Source organism: Mya arenaria, chromosome 14 (genome assembly GCF_026914265.1).
Source record: "Mya arenaria isolate MELC-2E11 chromosome 14, ASM2691426v1".
Lineage (NCBI taxonomy): Eukaryota > Metazoa > Mollusca > Bivalvia > Myida > Myidae > Mya > Mya arenaria.
Window position 1 is genome coordinate 28,221,435 of NC_069135.1, and position 21,762 is coordinate 28,243,196.

Sequence of the window (21,762 nt, forward strand, 5' to 3'; positions counted from 1 at the left end):
CCCCCCCCAAAAAAAAATTAAAATAAATAATGTAATTTCATAAGCAAAGATGAAACAGAATACTGAAAATTTTGGCTTAGTGTTATACATGAAAATTAGGTCTCTTGAATAATGAAGTGTATACATGAGTTGTAATTATTATAAAAATATTTATTCCTTAATAGGCCAAATCAAAAATGGTTTATTTAGGGTAACATCTTTACAAAAACAGGTAGGGTGGTTATTTTTTTAAGGCTTTATATAAGAACGAAATTGTCATCATTGGAGAATGTCGTGATAAGTAATCAATATAAAGCTTTAAATGTTTTTAACTTTTGGCTGTACAAAAAAAAAAAGTTGATAATTGTCTGTTTAGCTGGAACATTATCTCAGACTTGATGATATTTAAGTGCTGGATTTGCTTTAAAAATTGACCGAGTCTAGACAAAAACACCAGATTTCATGGGCAAAGTTAAGGGTCGTCTTATAAACAGATCGCCTTATAGTCTGGGAAATATGGTACATATTAAAACTCACTTAAAAAATAAAAAAATATATATATTATATTTTTTACCAAATGCCTTTATAAACGGTAGGGTCTGCAAATATTTTGTAGGTAGTGTCGGATTACCTGACCAAATGTATTTTTCTTAAGGCCTTAGGAATGTATGCTCTAAATTTCAGGTTCCCACTGCAACAACTCTTGAGACTCAGATCTCTTGTCCACCTGCATACTACTGCCCTGAAAACGCCACACAGCCTACAAAATGTCCGCCTGGTAGCTACTGTACTGGACAATATTTCGATACTTGCAATTGTACGGATGCCGGTAAGAGTTTTTGCTTTTATTTAGGTGCATGAAGCATAATATCAATGATTCCATTGCCGATGTGGAGCATATCCATTGTTGAAAAAAAAATAGACAAAGGAATTTTACAATTTTTTAAGTGGAAATGTAATGTATTAAGCCTTAAGTCACAAGCAAATGAGGTATGAAAAACCTTAACTTTAACAAGTTATAAATATAAATAAAATTCATGAGTCACAGGTCAGAATTAACAGGAGTCTAGCTGCAAGCTCTGCCCTCTGGTTAAATGCTTTATGGGCTTGGTTAAGATTTAAACTTAGCTGTGTGTTTTGCAATGTCTGATGTTAAGCACTATACTGTGAATTTTAGCGTTTTAATTCAGATGTTTTATTTTGATGGCCGTTTCACTTTTCAGGAGCCATTGAACCCGTCATGTGCCCTGCCAGCTACGGGGAGAAAATTGGCGCCCTGCATGTAACATTTGATGACACATGTGAACCATGTCATGGAGGGTACTATAGTGTGGCAGATGGTAGCGGTTGTCTCCCTTGTCGAGCAGGAGTTGTCTGTCTTGACAAGGCAATGTCCGATAACCCCGTTGCAAACAACAGCGATTTGGCATATAGCTTTGGACCAAATGGGACAGTCATATCTTTGCCCACCAGGTAAAAATCATGTTTAAAAAATGATAAATTCCATGTGGGTTTACATTTAAATTTTATAACTGCAATTTCAGCTCTCGTAAATATTCATTTCTTACACAGATTAAAAAAGTTCATATTCATTTCTTACATAGATCATAGATTAAAAAAAAACTTTAGGAAAATCAGCATCACCTGCTGCTTGATAACAATCTTTTTCACTTTGTTTAACAATAGAAAAAATCACAATCATGTATAATGGTGTTCTACATGTATCTTGCTTTTAATAAAATACAGACTTTAATTTGAAAAATATGTCTGCATAGGCTACTACTGCACAGATTCCTCCGTCTATGAGACTGGTGGTCCCACCGGCACATACAATTATGAGGAAGGTATGACCGCCCTTAGTGACTGTCAAAACTGCCCGATTAACCACTTCAACCATCTGACTGGTCAAACTGGTTGCTTCTATTGTGGAGGAGAGGCGCAACAACCGCTGACTGGACAACCAACTTGTCAGTGTTCAGGAAATGGGAGAGATTTCCAGGTATGACAGTTTATTCTGTTTAGCTATTTTTAAGGTGATGATTTCTTGGTCGATGTTGTGGTGTTCCGTCTTAACACAGGCTTGTCATAATATGTCATTTATTTCTTGTACACCTATATCAAGAATTAAAATACATAAATGAATTGCCAACGATTTAGTTAAGGAACAGGTCTTGAAAAGAGTCCAAGTTGGTAAACATCCCAGGTCATAACATGAGAAGCATGAATGTTTATCAAACTTTCCAATTTGACGAACACTCTTCGAGTCTGAACTTGATTATAGGCCTAGTTTAAGGAATGTTTGGCATGACAATCCTCTCCTGTGCATCTCCTGCTAATTGCATTGATGTCACAGTATGGGCTAATTTCCAGTTTTTTTTGTTGGCACAATGCCATTTAGGGTCCATTTCTAAAATAAAACATCACAGCAGATTATTCAAGCAATTAGATTAAGATCAATACACAGACGTTATGTACCAGGGCTTTTTCTATAGTACCCACGGGTCCGACTATCGGACCCTTTCCCAAAGCAAAATATAAGATATTTTTCCCAATCTTCAGGAAAAAAAAATCCCAATCCAAAAAAAAATAATTTTTTTTAGAAATCCTTTTAACCTGTACTGGTTCATTTTTATCATCCTAATAAATTATGTTATGTGAAGTATTTTTGGTAATTGAACTCAGAAATCATTGATTTTCATCACTTTCAGAGATCTGAAATATGAAATATAATCTGTCATGATTTATTGTGTCGCCTGAAAAGACGACATATAGGGGTTACTTTTGTCGGCGGCGGCGTCCGCGTCCCATTTTCGCTTGTCCGGGGTATATCTCCTAAACTATTAGTGGTATCAACTTGAAACTTCATATGTACATAGATCTAATTGAGGGCAAGTGCAGTGCACAAGAACTGTTACTCTTGCTTCCATATTTTTTGAGTTATTGCCCTTTGTTATTTTTCATGCTTGAAGTTTTGTCCGGGGCATATCTTGAAGAATATAAGAGGTATCAACTTCATAGCTAAATAGATCTCATTGAGGGCAAGTGCAGTGCACAAGAACCGTTACTCTTGCTGCCATATTTTTAGAGTTATTGCCCTTTGTTAATTTTCTTGCTTAGGTTTTGTCCGTGGCATATCTCGTAAACTATAGGAGGTTTCAACCTGAAACTTATTCCGTAGGTATATCTGATTGAGGGTTCAAATGCCACTTGAAGTTAAATGGCAACATCATTGTCTATAAATGAATAAAATGCCAATCTAACAGCTATAATGTCGACAGTAAATAATTCGTCAGGCGACACATCCGACTCGCGGAGTTCTAGTTGCAATATATATTTACACCCCAAGGATTGATATTTCAGCCATTGTGGGTCTTTTGAAGGGAAAATCAACTAATATTAAATCATTTCCTAATTTGTAGGAGACTAGACCGCTTTTATGTTCAACTGTAAAATTTCCCAATTTTGGCATTTTCACGACGCTAAATTTCCGAAAATGTCTAGGGTCTTTTTCCCAAAATGGGCAGAAAAAGCTCTGTGTACAATACCCTTTTCTTTTTTTTCTTTTTTTTTTTGTGGGGGGGGGGGGGTCACTTATAGTATAGGAGGATTAAACTAGGCCATTACTGGCCTGAGATAATTTTTTGACAATCAACAGATCTGTAGTGTGCATACATGCCTTTAAGATAGTGAGACCATTACGTGAGATTTTGTCTTATTTTTTGTTCAGAATTCCAGGGGATTTTCACATAAGGATAAGATTTTTTTATCAGCATATATACAATTGTTTTGATATAATAATGTTAAAAAGGATGAATAAATGTAGAAAACAGTTCTTAAATGGTTCTTATAAAGGATACCGAGTTTAATTTGAAAGAGAGGTGCAGAAAACAGGGTTTTTCTACCTTATGAGACATAGAAGATTGCAGTAAATCTTTTAGCTTTCACCAATCATTTAATATTTTTGCGTTTTCAGCTTTTAAATACATGGTTACAATCTTGTTATCAGTAATCAATATTTTCCATGAATGCATTATTTAGAAAGTACCGGTAGTCAAAATTTATGTTTGTTATTACATGTGTATGTATTGATTTTGAATAGGAGTCTCACTTTAATGAATCAAAGCATAGCTACTTACTAACCTTTTCTGTTATAGGAAACAGACAGGCAATGCCCATGTGCTGCTGGATTCAAGGAAATATCTGGAGATAATGATTGTGAAAGAGATGTTATGGAAAACTGTAAAAATGATGAATACAGGTTCCAGAATGGGACTTGTAAGAATGCTGCAGAATTCGAGTATACCTGCAAATATCAGGTATATGGGGGCTTAATTAAAAAAAAACACACTAATTGTGACTTAATTAGCTATTACGTTCCCTGTGTAGGAGAAATTATTGATATTGTGTTGGTGTAGTTTTGTACCTCTTGAGCAGGCAAGCTTATTTTGAAATATACAGGATAATACAGTTAAAAGCTTATCACTTATTAGATTTTTATTAATTTGTATAACGCAATGTACTCATCATTATTATAATCATGGATAGGGTCAATCTACTAGGACTGTTTCAATATATAAACAAGACGAATGTTGATGCTAGGCATTAAAGACGCGGCTGAATGGGTTTTATTGAATATAATACGTGAAAAATATCGATACCCAATTGGCTCAATAAAGTCATGTGACAATATATACAATTGTTAACATTCCGAATAAACATGGACATAGCTGAACTATGACAGTTTAATCAACGTTCTAGATCGTAGTTACTCAGTCATCTCCGGCATGCCCAAATTATTTAGACTGGTACCTTGCATCATCACCGATGAAATTATTGGTGTCGGGTCGATTCGGCCGAGATATCATTTCGACCTGATATTTTTCGGCCTACTTTGATTCATTAATGTTTGTTTTAAATTGTGTTAATTTCGTTATTGCAACTTATATTTGTTAGTAAAATTGTGTGAATTAAGCTTTTTACTTTCATTTTATATCACTTAAATTTAAATTAGTCAATTAATTTCGTGTTAAGGCACTTATTTTTGTTATCAAATGCATAATTTAAACTATATTCACAATATGCCCTTAAATTCTCACATGCTTATTTAATACCACAGCGTGTATATAAATCGTTTTCACAGAAAGTAAATTTATAAAATAATGAACTCGTATGACCGGTGACCAGTCAATACAAAAACACTACAGTAAAATTTATCCATATACACTTCCCCATTGACAATTGCAAACATGTATCCCTATAGACGCGGTCTTCAGTATATAAAACTTAAGGGGGGCATTTTAATAGAGATCTTATAGTGCCATTATTTTGCTACATATTTGAGTGAATTAAACCAAGATAAATAGAAAGATGAGAAAATGTTTTTCCATAGTGACATTTATACAGATTTTAGATTATTATAGTTATGACTTAAATCCTTTATTGAAATGGCTACCAAGCAGAACTAAATTGAAGCTGAAGTGTTTTTTTAAAATCTCAGTTCTGTTAGTAGAAAAACCATAATGATTTATTATTTTTTAGAAGAGCATACGCCTGTGTCGGCCAGATGATTTTGAAATATACTTAAGTGTTGCCAGTCTTTAAATCTTGCCTTTAAGATTAAACTTGATGTTGTTTTTTTCTAACTTCAGTACTGTGGGGAAGAAAAGTACCTAGGATTCTATGCCCAAAAGCGGATATGGACTCGCAAGGTGGATAATCTTGAAGCGATGTGTAACGTGGCTTGTAGGAAGGCCTCCGCGCACCGTCTTGAATGGTTATGTGCAGACGCCCCTGATGAGCCACATCTACAATTGTCAGACGCTGATGGAAATGTTGTGGTATGTACATATTTTTGAATCTGTGAAATAATTGTTCAGAACTTAGTGTTAACAATGTTATTAAAACGTGATTGTTGTTAACTTTCAAATTTTTGATGATTTGGAAGTTTAATGGATACACTTAAGATCTGCAGTATTTAAAAAATATTTGAACATATCATGAAATACTTCACGTTTTGTATACAATTTGTATATATGTGGGTTTTATCATGTTTACAGAAACAGAATGTATCATCCTCGATGACAGCCACCATTAACTCGGAGAATGCCTTAAACTCAGACCAATGTGATGACTCGGACAATTCAGAACACTCTGTGTACTTCATGATCAGTACAGACACAGGTTTCATGGGTAAGGTTTATGCATTGTTGTTATTTGAAGGCAAATTGTTTTTATACTTTGTAACTGATTCTTTATATTTTTGAGGAATAGCAATACACTAGATTTTGACCTCTGAAGCCTAGTAAAATAACGTTGAACATCAATGTCAAAACATGCAAACAAACTCTGTTGAATACTCACTATGATTCGCACTCCTAGCATTTCATCCATAACATATGGATTCTAAGCATTTTGGGTTTCTTCATGTTTTAATACAGTACTTACATTAAAGCAGCTTTATATATATATATATATCTACACCTTATGTCATGTGGAATTCTGTGTAAAACAAAACGAGGCAAATAAAACCCCATACTAAAACATGTACTAAAGACAATTTTTCGGAAAGGTGCCAAGACAAGTTTTTGGAGGGGCAACTGATTTAAGGTAGGAACACTTGATTTCAACTGGTGGTGTCCCTTCATGATCCTTGGGAAATGATGTAGTGTTGACATCTTGGGATGATATTGTAGGTCCAAGTATTCATTGCCAATTTAACTTTTTTGCAGGAGTTTATGAGCCTGACCCTGACGCCTTAGTTGCCTTTATCGACAATAATGTCAAGACAAACATAACCGGAAATGCAACACAGGACAGTACCTACAATCACACTGGTCAAAGTCGTTTATTGGCAACAACTATGTTATCAGGCGTAAACTACACAGGAATCGCAAACCCGATTGTATGCTTGGAGTATGCTGACTTTATGATGTGGGCGGTTGATAATAATAACTATCCAATCTACGACAGGTAAAGCATTGCACTTTCTTAACTTCACTGACTTTGTTGTTATAAGTTTCTTTCATATTTTGATACTAAAAACAAATCCCTATTTTGGGGCATTCAGTTAAATAATTATAAAACAGAACAAACTCTTGGAAGCTTTGGGTGTCCCGTTAGCGCAGTGGTTAGTGTGTTGCTTCTCACCTAATCCACCTTGGTTTGATTCCCAACCTGGTTTGTGGTCACCAAGTCAGACAAGTTGGTTTTCTTGGGGTACTCCAGTTAACCCCACAAGACCACACTCTCCCACAAGCTCTCTTAAGCACTTCAATTCACAGTTGAGTGAATAGACACAAACAAAAGATATGTTAAGGTCATTGTCATGCTTAAATAAATAAGTATAGCAAAAAACAACTCCACTTTGTTGGTTTCTCTGCTCTAGAAAAATTTCAAGACCTGTGGTTATGATTTTGAGCAGTCTCAAGTCCAAGTCTAGACTCTTTATCAGAAAAGCATTTTTATTAAATTAAGAATCATCTTTATTTTATTCCTTTTACAAAAAGTAAATGTGAATAATAATAGTATAAAAATTCAGTTAATTTCATCATCAGAACTACAGAAACCTAGAAAGTTAGACTGAAAGTTTCAATGAAATGAAGATTTGAAGTTTTTCCACTCGAGACTGAACTCAGACTTGAGACTGTTCGTAATCATGACCCTTGTCGGTATTCACTGTTGTCTTTAATCTTAGTCTAGTCTCAGACTCTGAAAATTGAATTTTTTTAAATGTTGCAAAATAACTTAAATACAACTAGTTTTACAAACACTTGTGTCTGATTGTATATTGATTGTTTTGTGACAGAAACAACAATATTTACAATTTTTGCTCCTAATTTAGCATTTTTACAACAAATTTTAATTTGCCCTTCTCTGAATCTGAGTCTTAAACTCAGAATTAAGACTTTAGTGAATACAAACCCTGTTAAACATCAAAATCATGTTTTGCATTTCAACTCTTAGAATTCAACTACAGTAACAATAAGCTTATTATTAATAATTACTTTTAAGGAACAACCAATTCAACACCAACTCACAGTTTGACTATGGTGGTTTCCGCGCCCTGGCCGAAGCTCAAGCTCGAGTTGGGACGTCAACAACGCTATTTGCCTATCAGTTTAAGGATCCGGGTACATGTGTTCTACAGCAGTGCCGACCAGTATAAGAAAATGGTATGCCTTTCATCAATTGTGTATTGTGTACTATAGCCCTGAAAACATAAAAACATAACATAATGTTTGACAAACATCTCTTGTTTACATAATTTTTCACTACTTTATTTTAATAATTTCTCTGAAGTCAGGGGATCTTGTTTGTTGTGCCAGCCACTGTTGAAGTGTAAGCAGATGCTGGATCTATGTTGTATAGTAACATGTATAATGTATGTATATAGCTTTAACCTATTTTGTTTAGTCTGCATAACTTTATTGTGTTCCTAACCACTACAGGTGGAGGAGGCTGCAGCCTGACATACACTCACCTATGAGGCTCCTATTTCCATGGCGACGACATACAGTTAGCTGAATCAAGAAAGGATGATCTGGCGATAATATAGGAATTTTCGTTTGTCACGTTACATACTGTCCTATCCTTACCATCCTTGCATATGGAAGGTATTCATATCAGCAACACATTTAACACAGTAATACATGTCGGACATTCTTTTTTTAGGCTAAATTAATAATGGTACAATCAGCAGTAGTTGTCATAACTTTATTTTCATTGTAGGTTGAGGTTACTGACTGCCATTGAAGGTGATCTATATTATATTAATGATTATTGTTCATACTTTAAAATGTAATACCAAATTGTTTGATTAACTATACATAAATGTTGAGGCCCGGATAAAGTTCAGGTTATAATGAGATTTCCTTACGAACAAAAGTCCTGAATTTCAATTCCTTAGTAGGATTAAAAACTATTTCTCATTGAAGGTTTCAAAGTCAATTCACCATGGAAACCATCCAGCAAAAGAAATTTGTCTAAAAATCTCTCAGATTTGTAAATAATTTTTTTGGCTCAAAATCATTATTCCTACCTTTGGTCTTGCGAGTGTCTCAAACTGGTTTTTAGTCTTTCATTTGCCGCATTTTGTTATTTGCTTTTTGATATGGTCAAATTTGTTTACAAAAAAGGCGCCGTTTGTAAACCTGTTTGACCTTGTCAATTGTGTCAGATAGGAGAAGTGTCAAGTGTTAAGACTACAAATGGTTTGGTATAGTGAGTGTTATAATAGTGTTAAGTTGAATAACACATGCAACATTTTGATTAAATGCTCTTTAAATTAAGCCTAATAATTTCTATGACAGTGAATGGTCAGCCTCCTGGCAAAGGTGTGTGGAGTGAATTGCTTCATATGTTTAGACAACAATATCACCTTCATAGTTAAATGGCAATTCATGACTAAGGCATTTCGATCCTGTCAAACATATCTTTGAATGTTTTTTTTTACACATTTCGCTGTTTTGAGTTTTATTTATACTAGTTTATTTAGCTTGTCTGGTAAGGGCAGTTCTTTGCCTATTCTCACCTAGGCTACCCGGGTTCGATTTCTTGCCTGGGCACATTTGAGTTGTTTGAGGTCACCATGCCAGACAAGTGTGTTTCCTCAAGGTACTCTGGTTTTCCTCACAACACAAGACCACACTCTGGTATAACACGATGCCAACAAGAATTATCAATATCATTTTGTAATAACTCGTTCCATAAACATTGTAAAATAATAAGTTTAAACTAACTATACTTAGTACATCCTGAAGAACCTTCATTTCAGAGTGCCTTTTGTACGATGATAATGCCATCACTCTTTTGGCTCTAGGTAGAATAAGAATTTATTGCATTATGTCTTTATCAAAGATAAGCAAACATTCAAATATAATATAAGTTTTAATATAACAAATTTGCAAAGCCAAAGCCCAGAAATATTTCATTCTTTTTCCTTTCTTTGTTTGCCTAGTGTTACCGTTGTGTATATAATATAGATGTATTCAGGATATTTGTCTATTTGATAAGTACTTTATAGTCCTGCATTATTCTAGATGCACTGCCTATGATGTAAACAAATTGCACCATCATATATCTATATTCAACCAAAAATACAATCAAAAACAAAGATTTAGTGTAAAATGAAAACTTGCTGCTGTATGTCCTGTCAGTGCCTCCTTGTCACAACCTGCTGTATTTATAGTAATGCTTGTGGCTATGTTTTCCACATGTAGGGGCTTGCGCCCTGGTTGGGACTTAGTCTAAGAGGCCAGTCTGGTGGTTCAAATCGGTGTCTGTGTCTGCCCTGCATCAAGTGTTGGTTTTTTCCATCTTTTTAGGGCTTCATATACAGGATTGATTTCTACTATTGAATTCCAGAGTTAATTGACTCCAAATTAAAATCTGTTGAATGCTTCTTTTCTATAGTTTATTCGACTTGATGTCGATTAGTCAGCGTGTCAATATCTGCAACAACTTGGCTAAATATTAGTTAGTATGGTCAAATATTTGATTTGAATTAGAAGTTACTTTTTACTTGAGCAAAAAAAAAATGGAATGAACAAAGAACATATTTCATAAAATCATTTAATATATATATATATTATATATAAAATAACTATGATATTGTATGATATATTAAAAATAATGTAAATGGCCGTCAACAATGAAAAAAATAATCTATACAGTGACAAGCAAAACAATATATATACAGAAGTTACAAAATGATCATATTGCATGAGTCTTTCCTAGCATCTCCATCCCTAGATCACATTATGTCGGGCTTTTCTTTGATATGTGTTTTTTTTTTATTTGTTTTTCACCAACACATATCCATTAGGCCTTCCATCCCTTTTACTAGGGTGAATAAGGTCCCTGTTAATATCTTGGGAAAGGCAGAAACTTCTGCATGTTCACAAATCATATTCAGTATCTTCACCCATAGCTTTCCTTAGTTTTTCATGGATAGATTTTCGTATATTGTTTAATTTGGGTTATTTAATGTTAGTATGTGCCAGATTTATTTCATCTTCGCTGGACAATTGCCAACACAAACATGTCTCTATCACACTGCTTGAATTCAGCTTGAAGCAACCCTGTTGTTTTCTCTGGTGACTGTTTAATACCAGAATTGAACTTTGATGGTTACTTTGTGGCTTGGGTGTGCTGGATTATGTTGTACAAAAATAGTCATTTCTAATGGAAAAAATCTTAACATGTGAAAAAACTACTATTACAGTATTTAAAATATTATTTTGATTGCAAATTTTGTGAAACAAGAGCAGTAAAAATGGCTGCCCAGAACAATCCCTCGCAAACAACTGATGACTGTTGCAAAATATTTGTTCTTTTGTTTTTCCACCTTAATTTTGTTGGCTTGTAAACACCGGAAATAGAAGAAGAATGTTAGTTGATATTGCATTCTTTCATCAGATGGCAAACAAGTTTGATTATTTATATGTATAGCAGTACGGAAATGGACAAAATTATCCTTATCCTGCCAGATTACAGATACAATCCCACAGAATGTTAATAAACTGCCAATGGTCAAGACGATGACATCAACAATGGAATGATGGACAGTGAGAGTTTTGATGGGGATGGAGATAGTGTGCCCAGAACAATCACTAGCAAACAACTGATGACTGTTTCAAAATACGGATATGTCCTAAACAAACAGCCATGTTTGAAAAGATTAATTGATCTTCTTCTGTTCTTATTGGCCGTGTTCAAGATTTTTGTTCTTTTGTTGTTCTTCCTTAATTTTGTCGGCTTGCAAACAATGGAAATGGTGGCAGAATGTTAGTATTTTGGAGTGTCCATAACTTTGTTTCTGTTCTGGCCCCAATTTCTCGAAACTTCTGAAGTCCCTTATAACAGGATTAAGCTAATCTCACTATTTTTGATGATCTATAAAATGTGTTATATTTACTTCTTCAATTTTTTTTAGAAATTTTGTAGGAATAATCTATGATTATCAGAATAAACTATTTTTCATTTATCAGAATTCATTTTCAGTTTGTATTTTGGCTAAAATTGAAATAAGCAACTTAAGCCTGTTAAGCTTAAGAAGTTTCGAGAAATTGGAGCCTGAATAGAAAAAGGGAAAGGTTTTGTGGATGTCCTTGTTAAACTTGGTCTACATTCAAAAAAAAAATAATGTATCAAAATATATATTTACTATGACAATGACAAACATGTATATGTTTAAGTGGATTTCTCAAAATAAACTGGAGTTAATCCAAGCAAAGTAAACCAATATCATGACCATTTAAAATAAAAAAAGGTTTGGTTAGAATAACATCCTTTTCAAAAACATTAATGATATGTAGGCTTTTTTAACTTCATATTAAAAAACACACATACTTTTTTCACCTCAAGACATTTATACCCCAAAATCTTAAAGCTTGTATTTTTGTTATTTTCTTTGAAGGTTGTTAAAGTTCCAAATTAATAGTGTCAAGCAGCCACAAAAGGAAGAAGTAATAAGCAGATTTTAAGCAGGGAGTGAAATATATAGGAATGGTTTGGACAAAAGGCAAGAATGAAAATGTTTATTAATAGTGTCTGCTTGAGAAAGCTAGGTTTCCTGCTAAAAGCATATTCCAAGAAATATGGATACTTTGTGGATACTCCAGCTGCGTAAGGCAACCAGGAAGTCTACCAGTATACAAGTGGAGTAAATGCTGCCCGAGATTAGGCTGATGCTTCCCCTTCAAATGTATTGGTAGACAAATTCCTAAAAATGGTTAACTTTAGCGCTGGAGTTGCACAAAAATATTCACAAATTGTTTAGATAAAAACATGTTAAAGATCAAAAGGAGTTCCTTTATGTTTAAACTAACTTCTTAAAGTCTGCTTATGCTGTTCCATATTTTAGTGTTTAAAACAAACTAGCTTAAATGAATGTTTTAGTCAGTAGGTCACTTCATATTTCATGAGCTTATCATATATTTATCATAATATATGAACAAATTTAAAATTGCAAGCTCGAGATCTGTTTCTCATATATGTCAGGGTAACCTCTGTTCTATCTATCTCTACACACTCTCTAACATGGACCTTGAAGGATTTCCTCCAGGAAACAATGTCAAGTCTTTCAGGATTCCCAAGAGGGAAGGATGACTGTTAATCATACATGTCAAGGTAACGTCCCATTGTCCTCAGCTAGCCCCACTCTGTTACATTGACTGCATAGTGTTCCAGTCTCCCACAACTCCCTAGAGGGAAGGATGACTCAACCATTGGGGCTCATCTGTCCTAGCTAGCCCCACTCTGTTACATTGACTGCATAGTGTTCCAGTCTCTCACAACTCCCGAGAGGGAAGGATAACTCAACATGGAGGGATGGAGTCATGTTCTGGCATCTCCATGTCTGAAACACCCAAATAATAATTGCATTTGATCCTTGGTTTGGATTCAAATATCTGAGTTGATGCTCTTGATCATGAATTGGATATGAAGTTTGCCTTTTAACTTAGGAAACAAACATGTATGGCATCATTAAAACCAGTATTAACCATCATTAAAGCTGAAACTCATGTTGAACAACCAGAACCTTGAGGATCCCTGGATGGCTTCCAGTTACCTGTCCTATTGCAGGTCCCGTACAACCCCTGCGGCTGTTTTTGTTGGTATTACTGTAAGGCATGAGATTCTTCACCAAAATGTCAAGCAGCTCATCATCTGATTCAATGTGTAGGTTTTTTTCTATTAATCAATGCTAAAATTTGTGTTGAAAAATATTTGAGTAAGTCATAACTGATTCCTGTCCTTGATTTCAGCTTCTTTGCCACCACTGCAGTCGCCATTCTTCGGCGTCTCCTTCCAAAATGTTAACATTGTCATTCTAACACAATGTCTTTATCTGTCTGTCCTGTTAAGACAGTTTATCCCTCTCAATTAAGAATATTCATGTACAAATGATAATTTGGGGAAAAATGCAATGGTTAGTATAATATTTCAACAAATGCAACGACAAACATGAAATACCAAATAGCCTAAATGCTCTGGTTTGCTATGACTGAAATGTCTTGCATCCTTAGAATTATATTGAAAAGATCTCAAGGGGACCTTATATCACTGCAAGAATGTCTTCAAATATAGGAGTTCATATAAATTATCCTTGTATAATTTTGGTACAAATACAGCGTTATGTTTGATGTGGCTTAGACCCTGAATCTAAGCATTAATAACAAGAAGATTAAAAAACAATTGTTTCTTCATAAAAAGTCAAATGTCTAACAAGAATTACCTGTGAGATCATCTTTCCTTATTTCTTTGATTTCAGGTTTTCTGAAAATAAAACAAATAATACAACAATTAAATGTTCTCAGATCTCAAGACAGTTGGTTAAATGCTTTAGCTTTAATATTAGTTTTGCAAAATTACTCATCATCAATTAATATTACTAGGTAAAATAAGAACTTATTTGCCCCTAAATTGGGATATGTTATTGCCAAACAGTCATTGAGTAGGAAATAGCATGGTTATCTGATCAAAATTGGAACATCTTAAAGAATTTTGCCATTGTGAAATATCAGAATATCTGTCAGACTCATGAGACACCAACCACATGCCAGCAATCATTGAATCACAAGATGGTCAAGTCAATTTTGGTCTAAGAAGTGTTCAATTGATTTAAATGTGGTTCTGTCAGATCATGCAATTTGTCAGTTATCATAGTTCACCAATTTGATCATGTGAAGTTCTATTTTGTTCAAACCTACTATACTGGGTCTGGTCAGTTCTTTTTGAGTGAGGTTAGGTCATGTGATGTTGGGTGAGGTCTGGTCAGACTAATGAGTGAGAAACGTTGGGTCATGTTTGAAGAGGTCTGGTTATAATTGGTCTAAAGTCTGGTAAAGAGGGATAACGGGAAATGGAGGAAAGAGGCAGTAGCTGAAATGAGAGGGAAATGGGTAGAGGAGGATTTCTATCCACACACCCTCCCCCTACTGCTTCTACCCCTCTATCACATTTCCCTCCCTAACTTGCAATCTACTTGCCCCATACCCTTCGCCATTTCCTCCTTCCTTCCAATTCACCATTCCCTCGCCCTCCACCAGTTTGCCCCTTTCTTTCCTTTCCTCCCCTTCAATAGCCCTTCCTCCCCCCCTACCTCCATCCCAATTCCACCCCACCCCCTTCCATCCCAACTCTCCTGCCCCCTCCCCATCCATTCCTTTCCTCTCCCCCACCTCCTGGTCTACCCCCATCCCTTTCTATTCCTTTCCCCCCCTCACCTCCACTCCCCATTTCCTACCATACCCTTTCTTGATCAGACTTGAGACCAATTTATAGCCACGCCTCTTCCAACATGGCCCAACGTTCCTCACTCAAAATGAGGTCTGACCTGACCCAACATGACCTGACTGGACCTGGCTCAATGTGACAGATTGGATCCTATATCATATATTTGGACAAAATACAATTACATGACATTATAATTTCATGTTAAGGATCCCGGTGATTCCTTGGGGCGCTTCTCCTCTCCTTTTTTGAGGGACCTGTCCAGCTTCTTTAGGGGCCTTCTTTGAACGGTCATTCTCAAAACCGCATATATTGTAAAATTAATAAAGTACTTCAATACAAAATGGCAACATTCACAAAAATTTGCACAAAATTTTAAATATGACACCAATGAAGTAATACCATGGTAACATGGTACTTAATTATTTTTTTGAAATAAGATTCCAAATATATAAACAAGGCTGGAATAGTAACATCCATATTAAATAATGATTCAAGGGCTATATCACACATGAAAAACATATTGGAAGGTAGATCAACTTACTCTTAAGAATACGACTGGATCTCTGCAGTGGACGGGATGGTTTTGGGTTTAAAGAGTCTTAATGAAAAACAAAATTCACTTCTCTTATTATCACTTGATACTTTCTTGGTTTCCGACAACATGCCTGAGTGCCCTGTGGTCAGTTCAGAACTGTAAGAAAGAGTATAAATGAAAAACAATATTCCCTTCTCTGTCACATTGTTTTTTCTTGGATCCCTTGTCATTCTTTATTTTCTGGGGTAAGCTTGTATAATGCATTTCTGAATATAATTATATTTGATAACTATTTTTAAAATACCTCCATGGATGGGCGGACTTGCCACAAAGTGTTAAATGTAACAAACATTAAACTTGGCACAAAGTTTTAAATGTAAAAACATGTGGCTGGTGGGCCGAGGGGCTGGTGGGGCCCGGGAAGTTGGTGTCATCTTTTCTTTCTCTAAACAGAGTATAATGTGAAACAAGAACATATATATATATGATAACTGTTTTGAACATACCTCAATGGATGGGAGGACTTGAGGACCCCGGCGATTGCTCGGCCTCCTTTCTGCTTTAGGGGCTGGTAGCGCCCAGACGATTGGCAGCGACTTTTCTTTCTCTAAACAGAGTATAATGTGAAATGAAAACAAAACAACTTGGCACAAAGTTTTAAATGTAACAAACATTAGGTAATACCATTGGTAACATACATTAATCTTCGCATGATGATTTTTATAAACAAGGTTGAAATGTTTACATGACGTTAGACACACAAATATAGAACATGTAAGGCGAAGTCAACTTACTTTCCTGAATCCTTTTGGAGCGGCGTATGGGTGTTAATGGTTCAGGGTCTGCAAGAAAAATTCCAAATGAAAAACAATATTCATTATACAATTAAAATTTGTCACTTAAGCAGAGCTCCTGATATAAGGATCTTCTTTCACAGCATAATATATACATAAAAATGTCAGAACATGTATATTTACCATTATATTAACTTTTTTTCCGGTGGTAATTTTTTTTTTTTAAATCGCTGGTTACAATCGCTCTTTGTTTTTAAAGCACATGGTTAATGATGAGTAAAGAATGAAAGGAACAAATAAAAATAATCTGGAGCTTTTCTTGGTTATACTATACAGGTTTCATCAAGATACAATCAAAACTGAAGGCTGTTTCGTGTTGCAATCAAAACTGAAGGCTGTTTCGTGTTATCGAGGATTGTTTAAAGACGCACATACTACGTACACATTACCATCGCATAAGCTCTTTTGGCCTTTGGCCAATAGAGCTAAAAATGAGAAATAAACTTTCTATAAACACTAAACTCCCACTATTTAGAGAGAGGACAGTTAACAGAAGTGAGCTTATCTTGATTTCTTATTCTTCATTCTTTATTGTACTTGTTGTTCACATGCAAGCTTACTATAACTATTCAACTCTTACACAATATCATTGACAACAAATGTACATATTGATGGGTTGTATGAAGAGATGACAGAAAGAAAGATAAATGTACTAACTGGCCCTCCTCCGCTTTGGGGCAGGAGCAATTGGTGATGGGCTCCTGCCCCTCTTACCAGGGAGGCAGGACTCATTGGCCACCTCGCCTTCAGCTGTCAATAAATAAAAAAGGTATTTAAAAACAACATCTTATTTCTTTAAAAATAATCAATGTTTTTATAAATATGTTTCAGTTATAATGCCACACAATGATAATGAACAAAACTTTGATTGCTCAACCTTAACAGCTGGACCAACTATAATGGCAACCACTAAAACATATCTATGTGGTCCCAACTTCCATTTTCAATTTTAAGCTGTCATCAGGGCATCAGCAGACTACTCATAAATCGCTAATTGTTGTAAAATTCAACAAAATTTGAAATCATGCATTTAATGGCAAAGTAACATAGTTTGAGATTTATGAGTTGACAAGACAGCTCTGAAAGTTCGTAGCTAAATGTTCTGTTGGAAGGTGGTTCCAGTCCATTTACATCCAGTACATCCAGGCAAAATATGACGAGCAATAACTGTTACAAGAATTCAATTGGTGGATGGTTACTTAGAAGGGTATTCTAATTCTATGAACTAACCATTTGTTTTACATGAATGTTTATTTTTGAAAAACATTAACAATGATAACTTACTTTAGAATACAACACATTTGTTTTGTTACACATGTCAATTTGTTGAAAAGCATACTTCCTATGTTCCACAATTTCAGTGATTTTTTTTGGTGCAATTTACTGCCTTTTAAGGGCTGTTTCCCCTTCCGAAAAACTATCCATTTTTCCAAATTTTTTATATATTTTTCCCAATTCGATGAATGCACATTACATTTGGCTGGACTTTGTATTTTTCCCAAAGTCAACTTTTTTTCCCAATTTGCAAGGCACAGGCGGTTTTAATAATTCCAATGAAATTTGTCCGAATTGGGAAAATTTCAAGTTCAAAGAACAAGCTTAGTTTCTTTCCTTTCAAAAAAACATGAAACTGCTAAAATATCAATCCTTGGGGTTAAGTATCTATTGCAATAAATTATAAAAGATGTAACAATAAATTATAACTTGTGTAATAATACATATGATCTCTGAATGTGATGAAATAAGCCATCATAAATTCAATTACCCCCAAAAACATTACATCACATATAAACATTACATCACATTTTGTAAGAATGTGAAACAGTACTGGTTATAAGACGTTCATAAAAACAAAAAACACTTTCGGGGATTTTTTTTCTAAAGATTGCAAATAATTTATTTTTTGCTATCGGAATGAGTCTGTAGTCAGACTGGGTACTTTAGAAAAAGCTCTGTCTCAAAAATTCACAAAGCAAGTAATACCAAAGACTAGACAACAATTGCCCAATGATTCTTTATCTGTTTCTGTACAGTTGTGTTGAGAAATGTTAAGTCTTGAGTAAAAAAAAACTATCCAAACTATGAACCTTTTCTCACTCCCTCGTCATTAAAAAAAGGCCAGATTGGGTAAAAAATCTGTTCAAATACCTTCACAATGTACACTTTTAAAAGTAGCCCACCTCGGATAATGGGTATCCCAGCATTTTTCATGAAGGCGAGAATGGCCTCCTCCCCCTCCCTGGTCAGCAGTAGGCCAACGGTCCTTAAACCTCTTGTCTGTGAACAATTACAAGTAAGAATACATGAATATGCAAGTTGATATTTCATTTTGCGAGTTGCCTTAAAAACCACTCGCAAAATTTTGCGAGTGCTCCTCAAAGTTATATTCGAACCCTGTAGTTACCAAGTGATAAATTTGGACTCAGTCAGCTATATGGTACAGAGAAGCAATGCTTACTTTAGCTGATCTTTCTTTTATTCTAATATCATTTTTTAGCTTAGCCCTCGAATTCAATGCCATTTTTGGCCATATTTATTTTATTTTTAAAATTGTTGTACACATGCGTAATTGCGTACAGCTGGCTACACCCTGGTCTAGAATTACCTGTTTGTTCATGTTTCAGGAACTTCAGGAACTTCTGTCAAGAATTTCTAAAAAAAAAAATGAAAAAAATTATACACAACAACTAAATGTTGTCTGACCTCAAGACAGTCTTGACTGAGTGAGTTAAATTCTCAATAAGTTTCACAAAGGTATTCTTCTCAACATCATAAATACTACTAGGCATCCCTTAAATTGGGAAATTTTATTGCTAAAACATTCCTCGACTACAGAATGGAAATAGCGTATCTAAACTGGGACATTCTAAAAAAATTGGCATGTGAATTGATCGTAAAATCAGATTCCTGAGACAGCTACCACACAGAGGCCAACCATTTACTCGAAGAAGGCAGAGTGCATTCCGTATCTCCCCAACTATTTTTGTGATCTTTCCAAGAAGGCAGAGTGCATTCCATATCTCCCCAACTTCCTTGTGGTCTTTCCAAGAAGGTAGAATGCATTTCATATCTCCCCAACTTTTTGTGTTCTTTTCTGGAAGGCAAAATGTATTTGGTATCTCCCCTTTCTTGGAAGTCAGAATACATCAAGTATCTTCCCATTTTTGGTGGTCTTTACCAAGGTCAGAACGCACAAGTTCTCTCCCCCACTTCATTCCAAAAAGGCAGAATGCATTACAAATCTCCTCAATTTCTTTGTGGTCTTTCCAAGAGGGCAGAATGCATTCGGTATCTCCACATCTTTTTGTGGTCATTCCCAGAAGGCAAAATATATTCCGTATCTCCCCCTTTTTGTGGTCATTCCCAGAAGGCAAAATACATTCCGTATCTCCCCCTTTTTGTGGTCATTCCCAGAAGGCAAAATACATTAGGTATCTTCCCTTTTTGTGGTGTGTCCTGGGAGGCAGAATGCATTGGCCACTGCATCTTTAGATGTCGGTTGACTTGCCTGCTGGAAGTTATTCTCCTGTTTGGATTTGTAGCTAGTGATGGGCTTCAAGCCTTCTTTTCTGGAAAACTGAGTGACCTTAAAGTGGGACTCATGCCCCCATACCCCATCAGATGTCAATAATAAATAGCATAAATAGACTAAAAACACCTAAAACATTCTTAATGAAATTATGTCTTGATTTTTTTTTTTAATCAACCATGGCATAGAACTGGAGCTGTGCGGAGTGGGAATAAAACAAGGGAGTTACATTGCTCCACTTTGCTACTAAGGAGGAGAGTGGTACATGCCACTAAGGAGGAGAGTGGTACAGAAACCTTCTGCCCTGGTTGATTGGAAGAACCTACATTCTCTCAAATATTAAATTTAACAACACCTGATATGCAAATCTTCATACAGCTTGTATTTCTTCAATGTTCACTTTCTTAGCATCCCTCCCACCACATGAATGATGTATATTTGAGGTACATAATACATTGAACCGTTATTCAGTGGTTAGAATGAGTGTAATACATAACAATTACACAACTGTTCAGCTGATTAAAATAAAAATGTACATGTAAATACAGTTACTTCTACATGTGCGTGGAACAGAAGGTTTTTCTACAATAATAAAACATTTCTCTTACCCAAATATTTTTTTTATAAATGTCTTTCTGGTTACAATTGAATCAGATGACAATGAAAATGATCTTTTACTGACAAACAACAAGAAGCATTATACAAGTTTCATCAGTGTGACGCCCACTTTTTCCAGCTACATTACAAGTACCACAATAATTTTTCGCATTTGTCAATATTTCCAAAAGTATTTCTTTAAGGCTGGTACTCGTGCAGTAACACGTACCAGTATCAAAACAATTCATTGAGCAAATCCATAAACATTTATGAATCACATTTCACAGAATATCAGCTATCAGATGCAACCACATTAAAGTCAATTGCTTTGGTTAGATAGATATATATTCTCTTTCAAATACTTGATGTAAACAATCTTTTTTTGGCAAATTATGATAAATGCATACAATGGCTGTATTGTTTTATTTAAAGTATCATCAAATTGTATTGGGCTAACATTTGGCCGGCAAGAAATCAAACTGGTATACTGGTTTATTGTAAAACAAATAAATGAAATAATAATTATGAAAGATACCAATGCTTATGTCGCTGATTTCAATACCATGATGGCACACATGAGGATGCCTTCTACCCATTCTAGTGTTGTCTGCTTTAAAAAAAAAAGAATCAACAGTCTAGTTGTGAGAAAGAACATTTTCTTTTATACATTAATTCATGATATTTATTATGAATTTATAATTTTGCACATGACAAAATGAACTGTGGATTATTCTACTTAACCGCAAAATCTAGTGCTACTGGGATGTTTGAATAATACCAGGCAAATTATAGTGGCAAGAATCAATTATGATCTTATATGATAGATTTTCATTCAACTTATTAAAAAAAACATGAAAAAAGATTTATGATCGCAATTTTATTGAACAAAGGATCTCTTATTGGCAGAAAGGGCTGTAAAATATAATGTTGTTTTGTTATTAATCAAAATGTTGAGCCAATCAATATGAAATATGCATCAAAAGTTGATGTTCATATAAAGATTAATTAGTTTAAAACTTATTTAATTTTAC

At 34.8% G+C, this 21,762-nt stretch overlaps 1 protein-coding gene across 1 annotated transcript; it reads right to left on the reverse strand.

The window, feature by feature from the left end:
* Window positions 1-15,774: 15,774 nt before the first annotated feature.
* On the reverse strand, window positions 15,775-19,222 carry LOC128215976 (uncharacterized). Its single transcript, XM_052922574.1, has 5 exons — window positions 19,211-19,222; window positions 18,786-18,882; window positions 17,263-17,355; window positions 16,546-16,593; window positions 15,775-16,358 (listed from the first exon to the last, which is right to left on the reverse strand). Exons 1-5 carry the CDS (start codon window positions 19,220-19,222, stop codon window positions 16,087-16,089), a joined length of 522 nt encoding a protein of 173 aa, XP_052778534.1. The 3' UTR covers window positions 15,775-16,086.
* Window positions 19,223-21,762: the final 2,540 nt, after the last annotated feature.

What these genes read in the sequence shown, in the direction of transcription:
- LOC128215976 (XM_052922574.1), bottom strand. An exon ending in CCCAAAGCGGAGGAGGGCCA is followed by an intron (nt 16,594 to 17,262) that starts GTTAGTACATTT and finishes TTTTTCTTGCAG; the next exon opens with ACCCTGAACCATTAACACCC. An exon ending in CTCCAAAAGGATTCAGGAAA is followed by an intron (nt 16,359 to 16,545) that starts GTAAGTTGACTT and finishes TACTCTGTTTAG; the next exon opens with AGAAAGAAAAGTCGCTGCCA.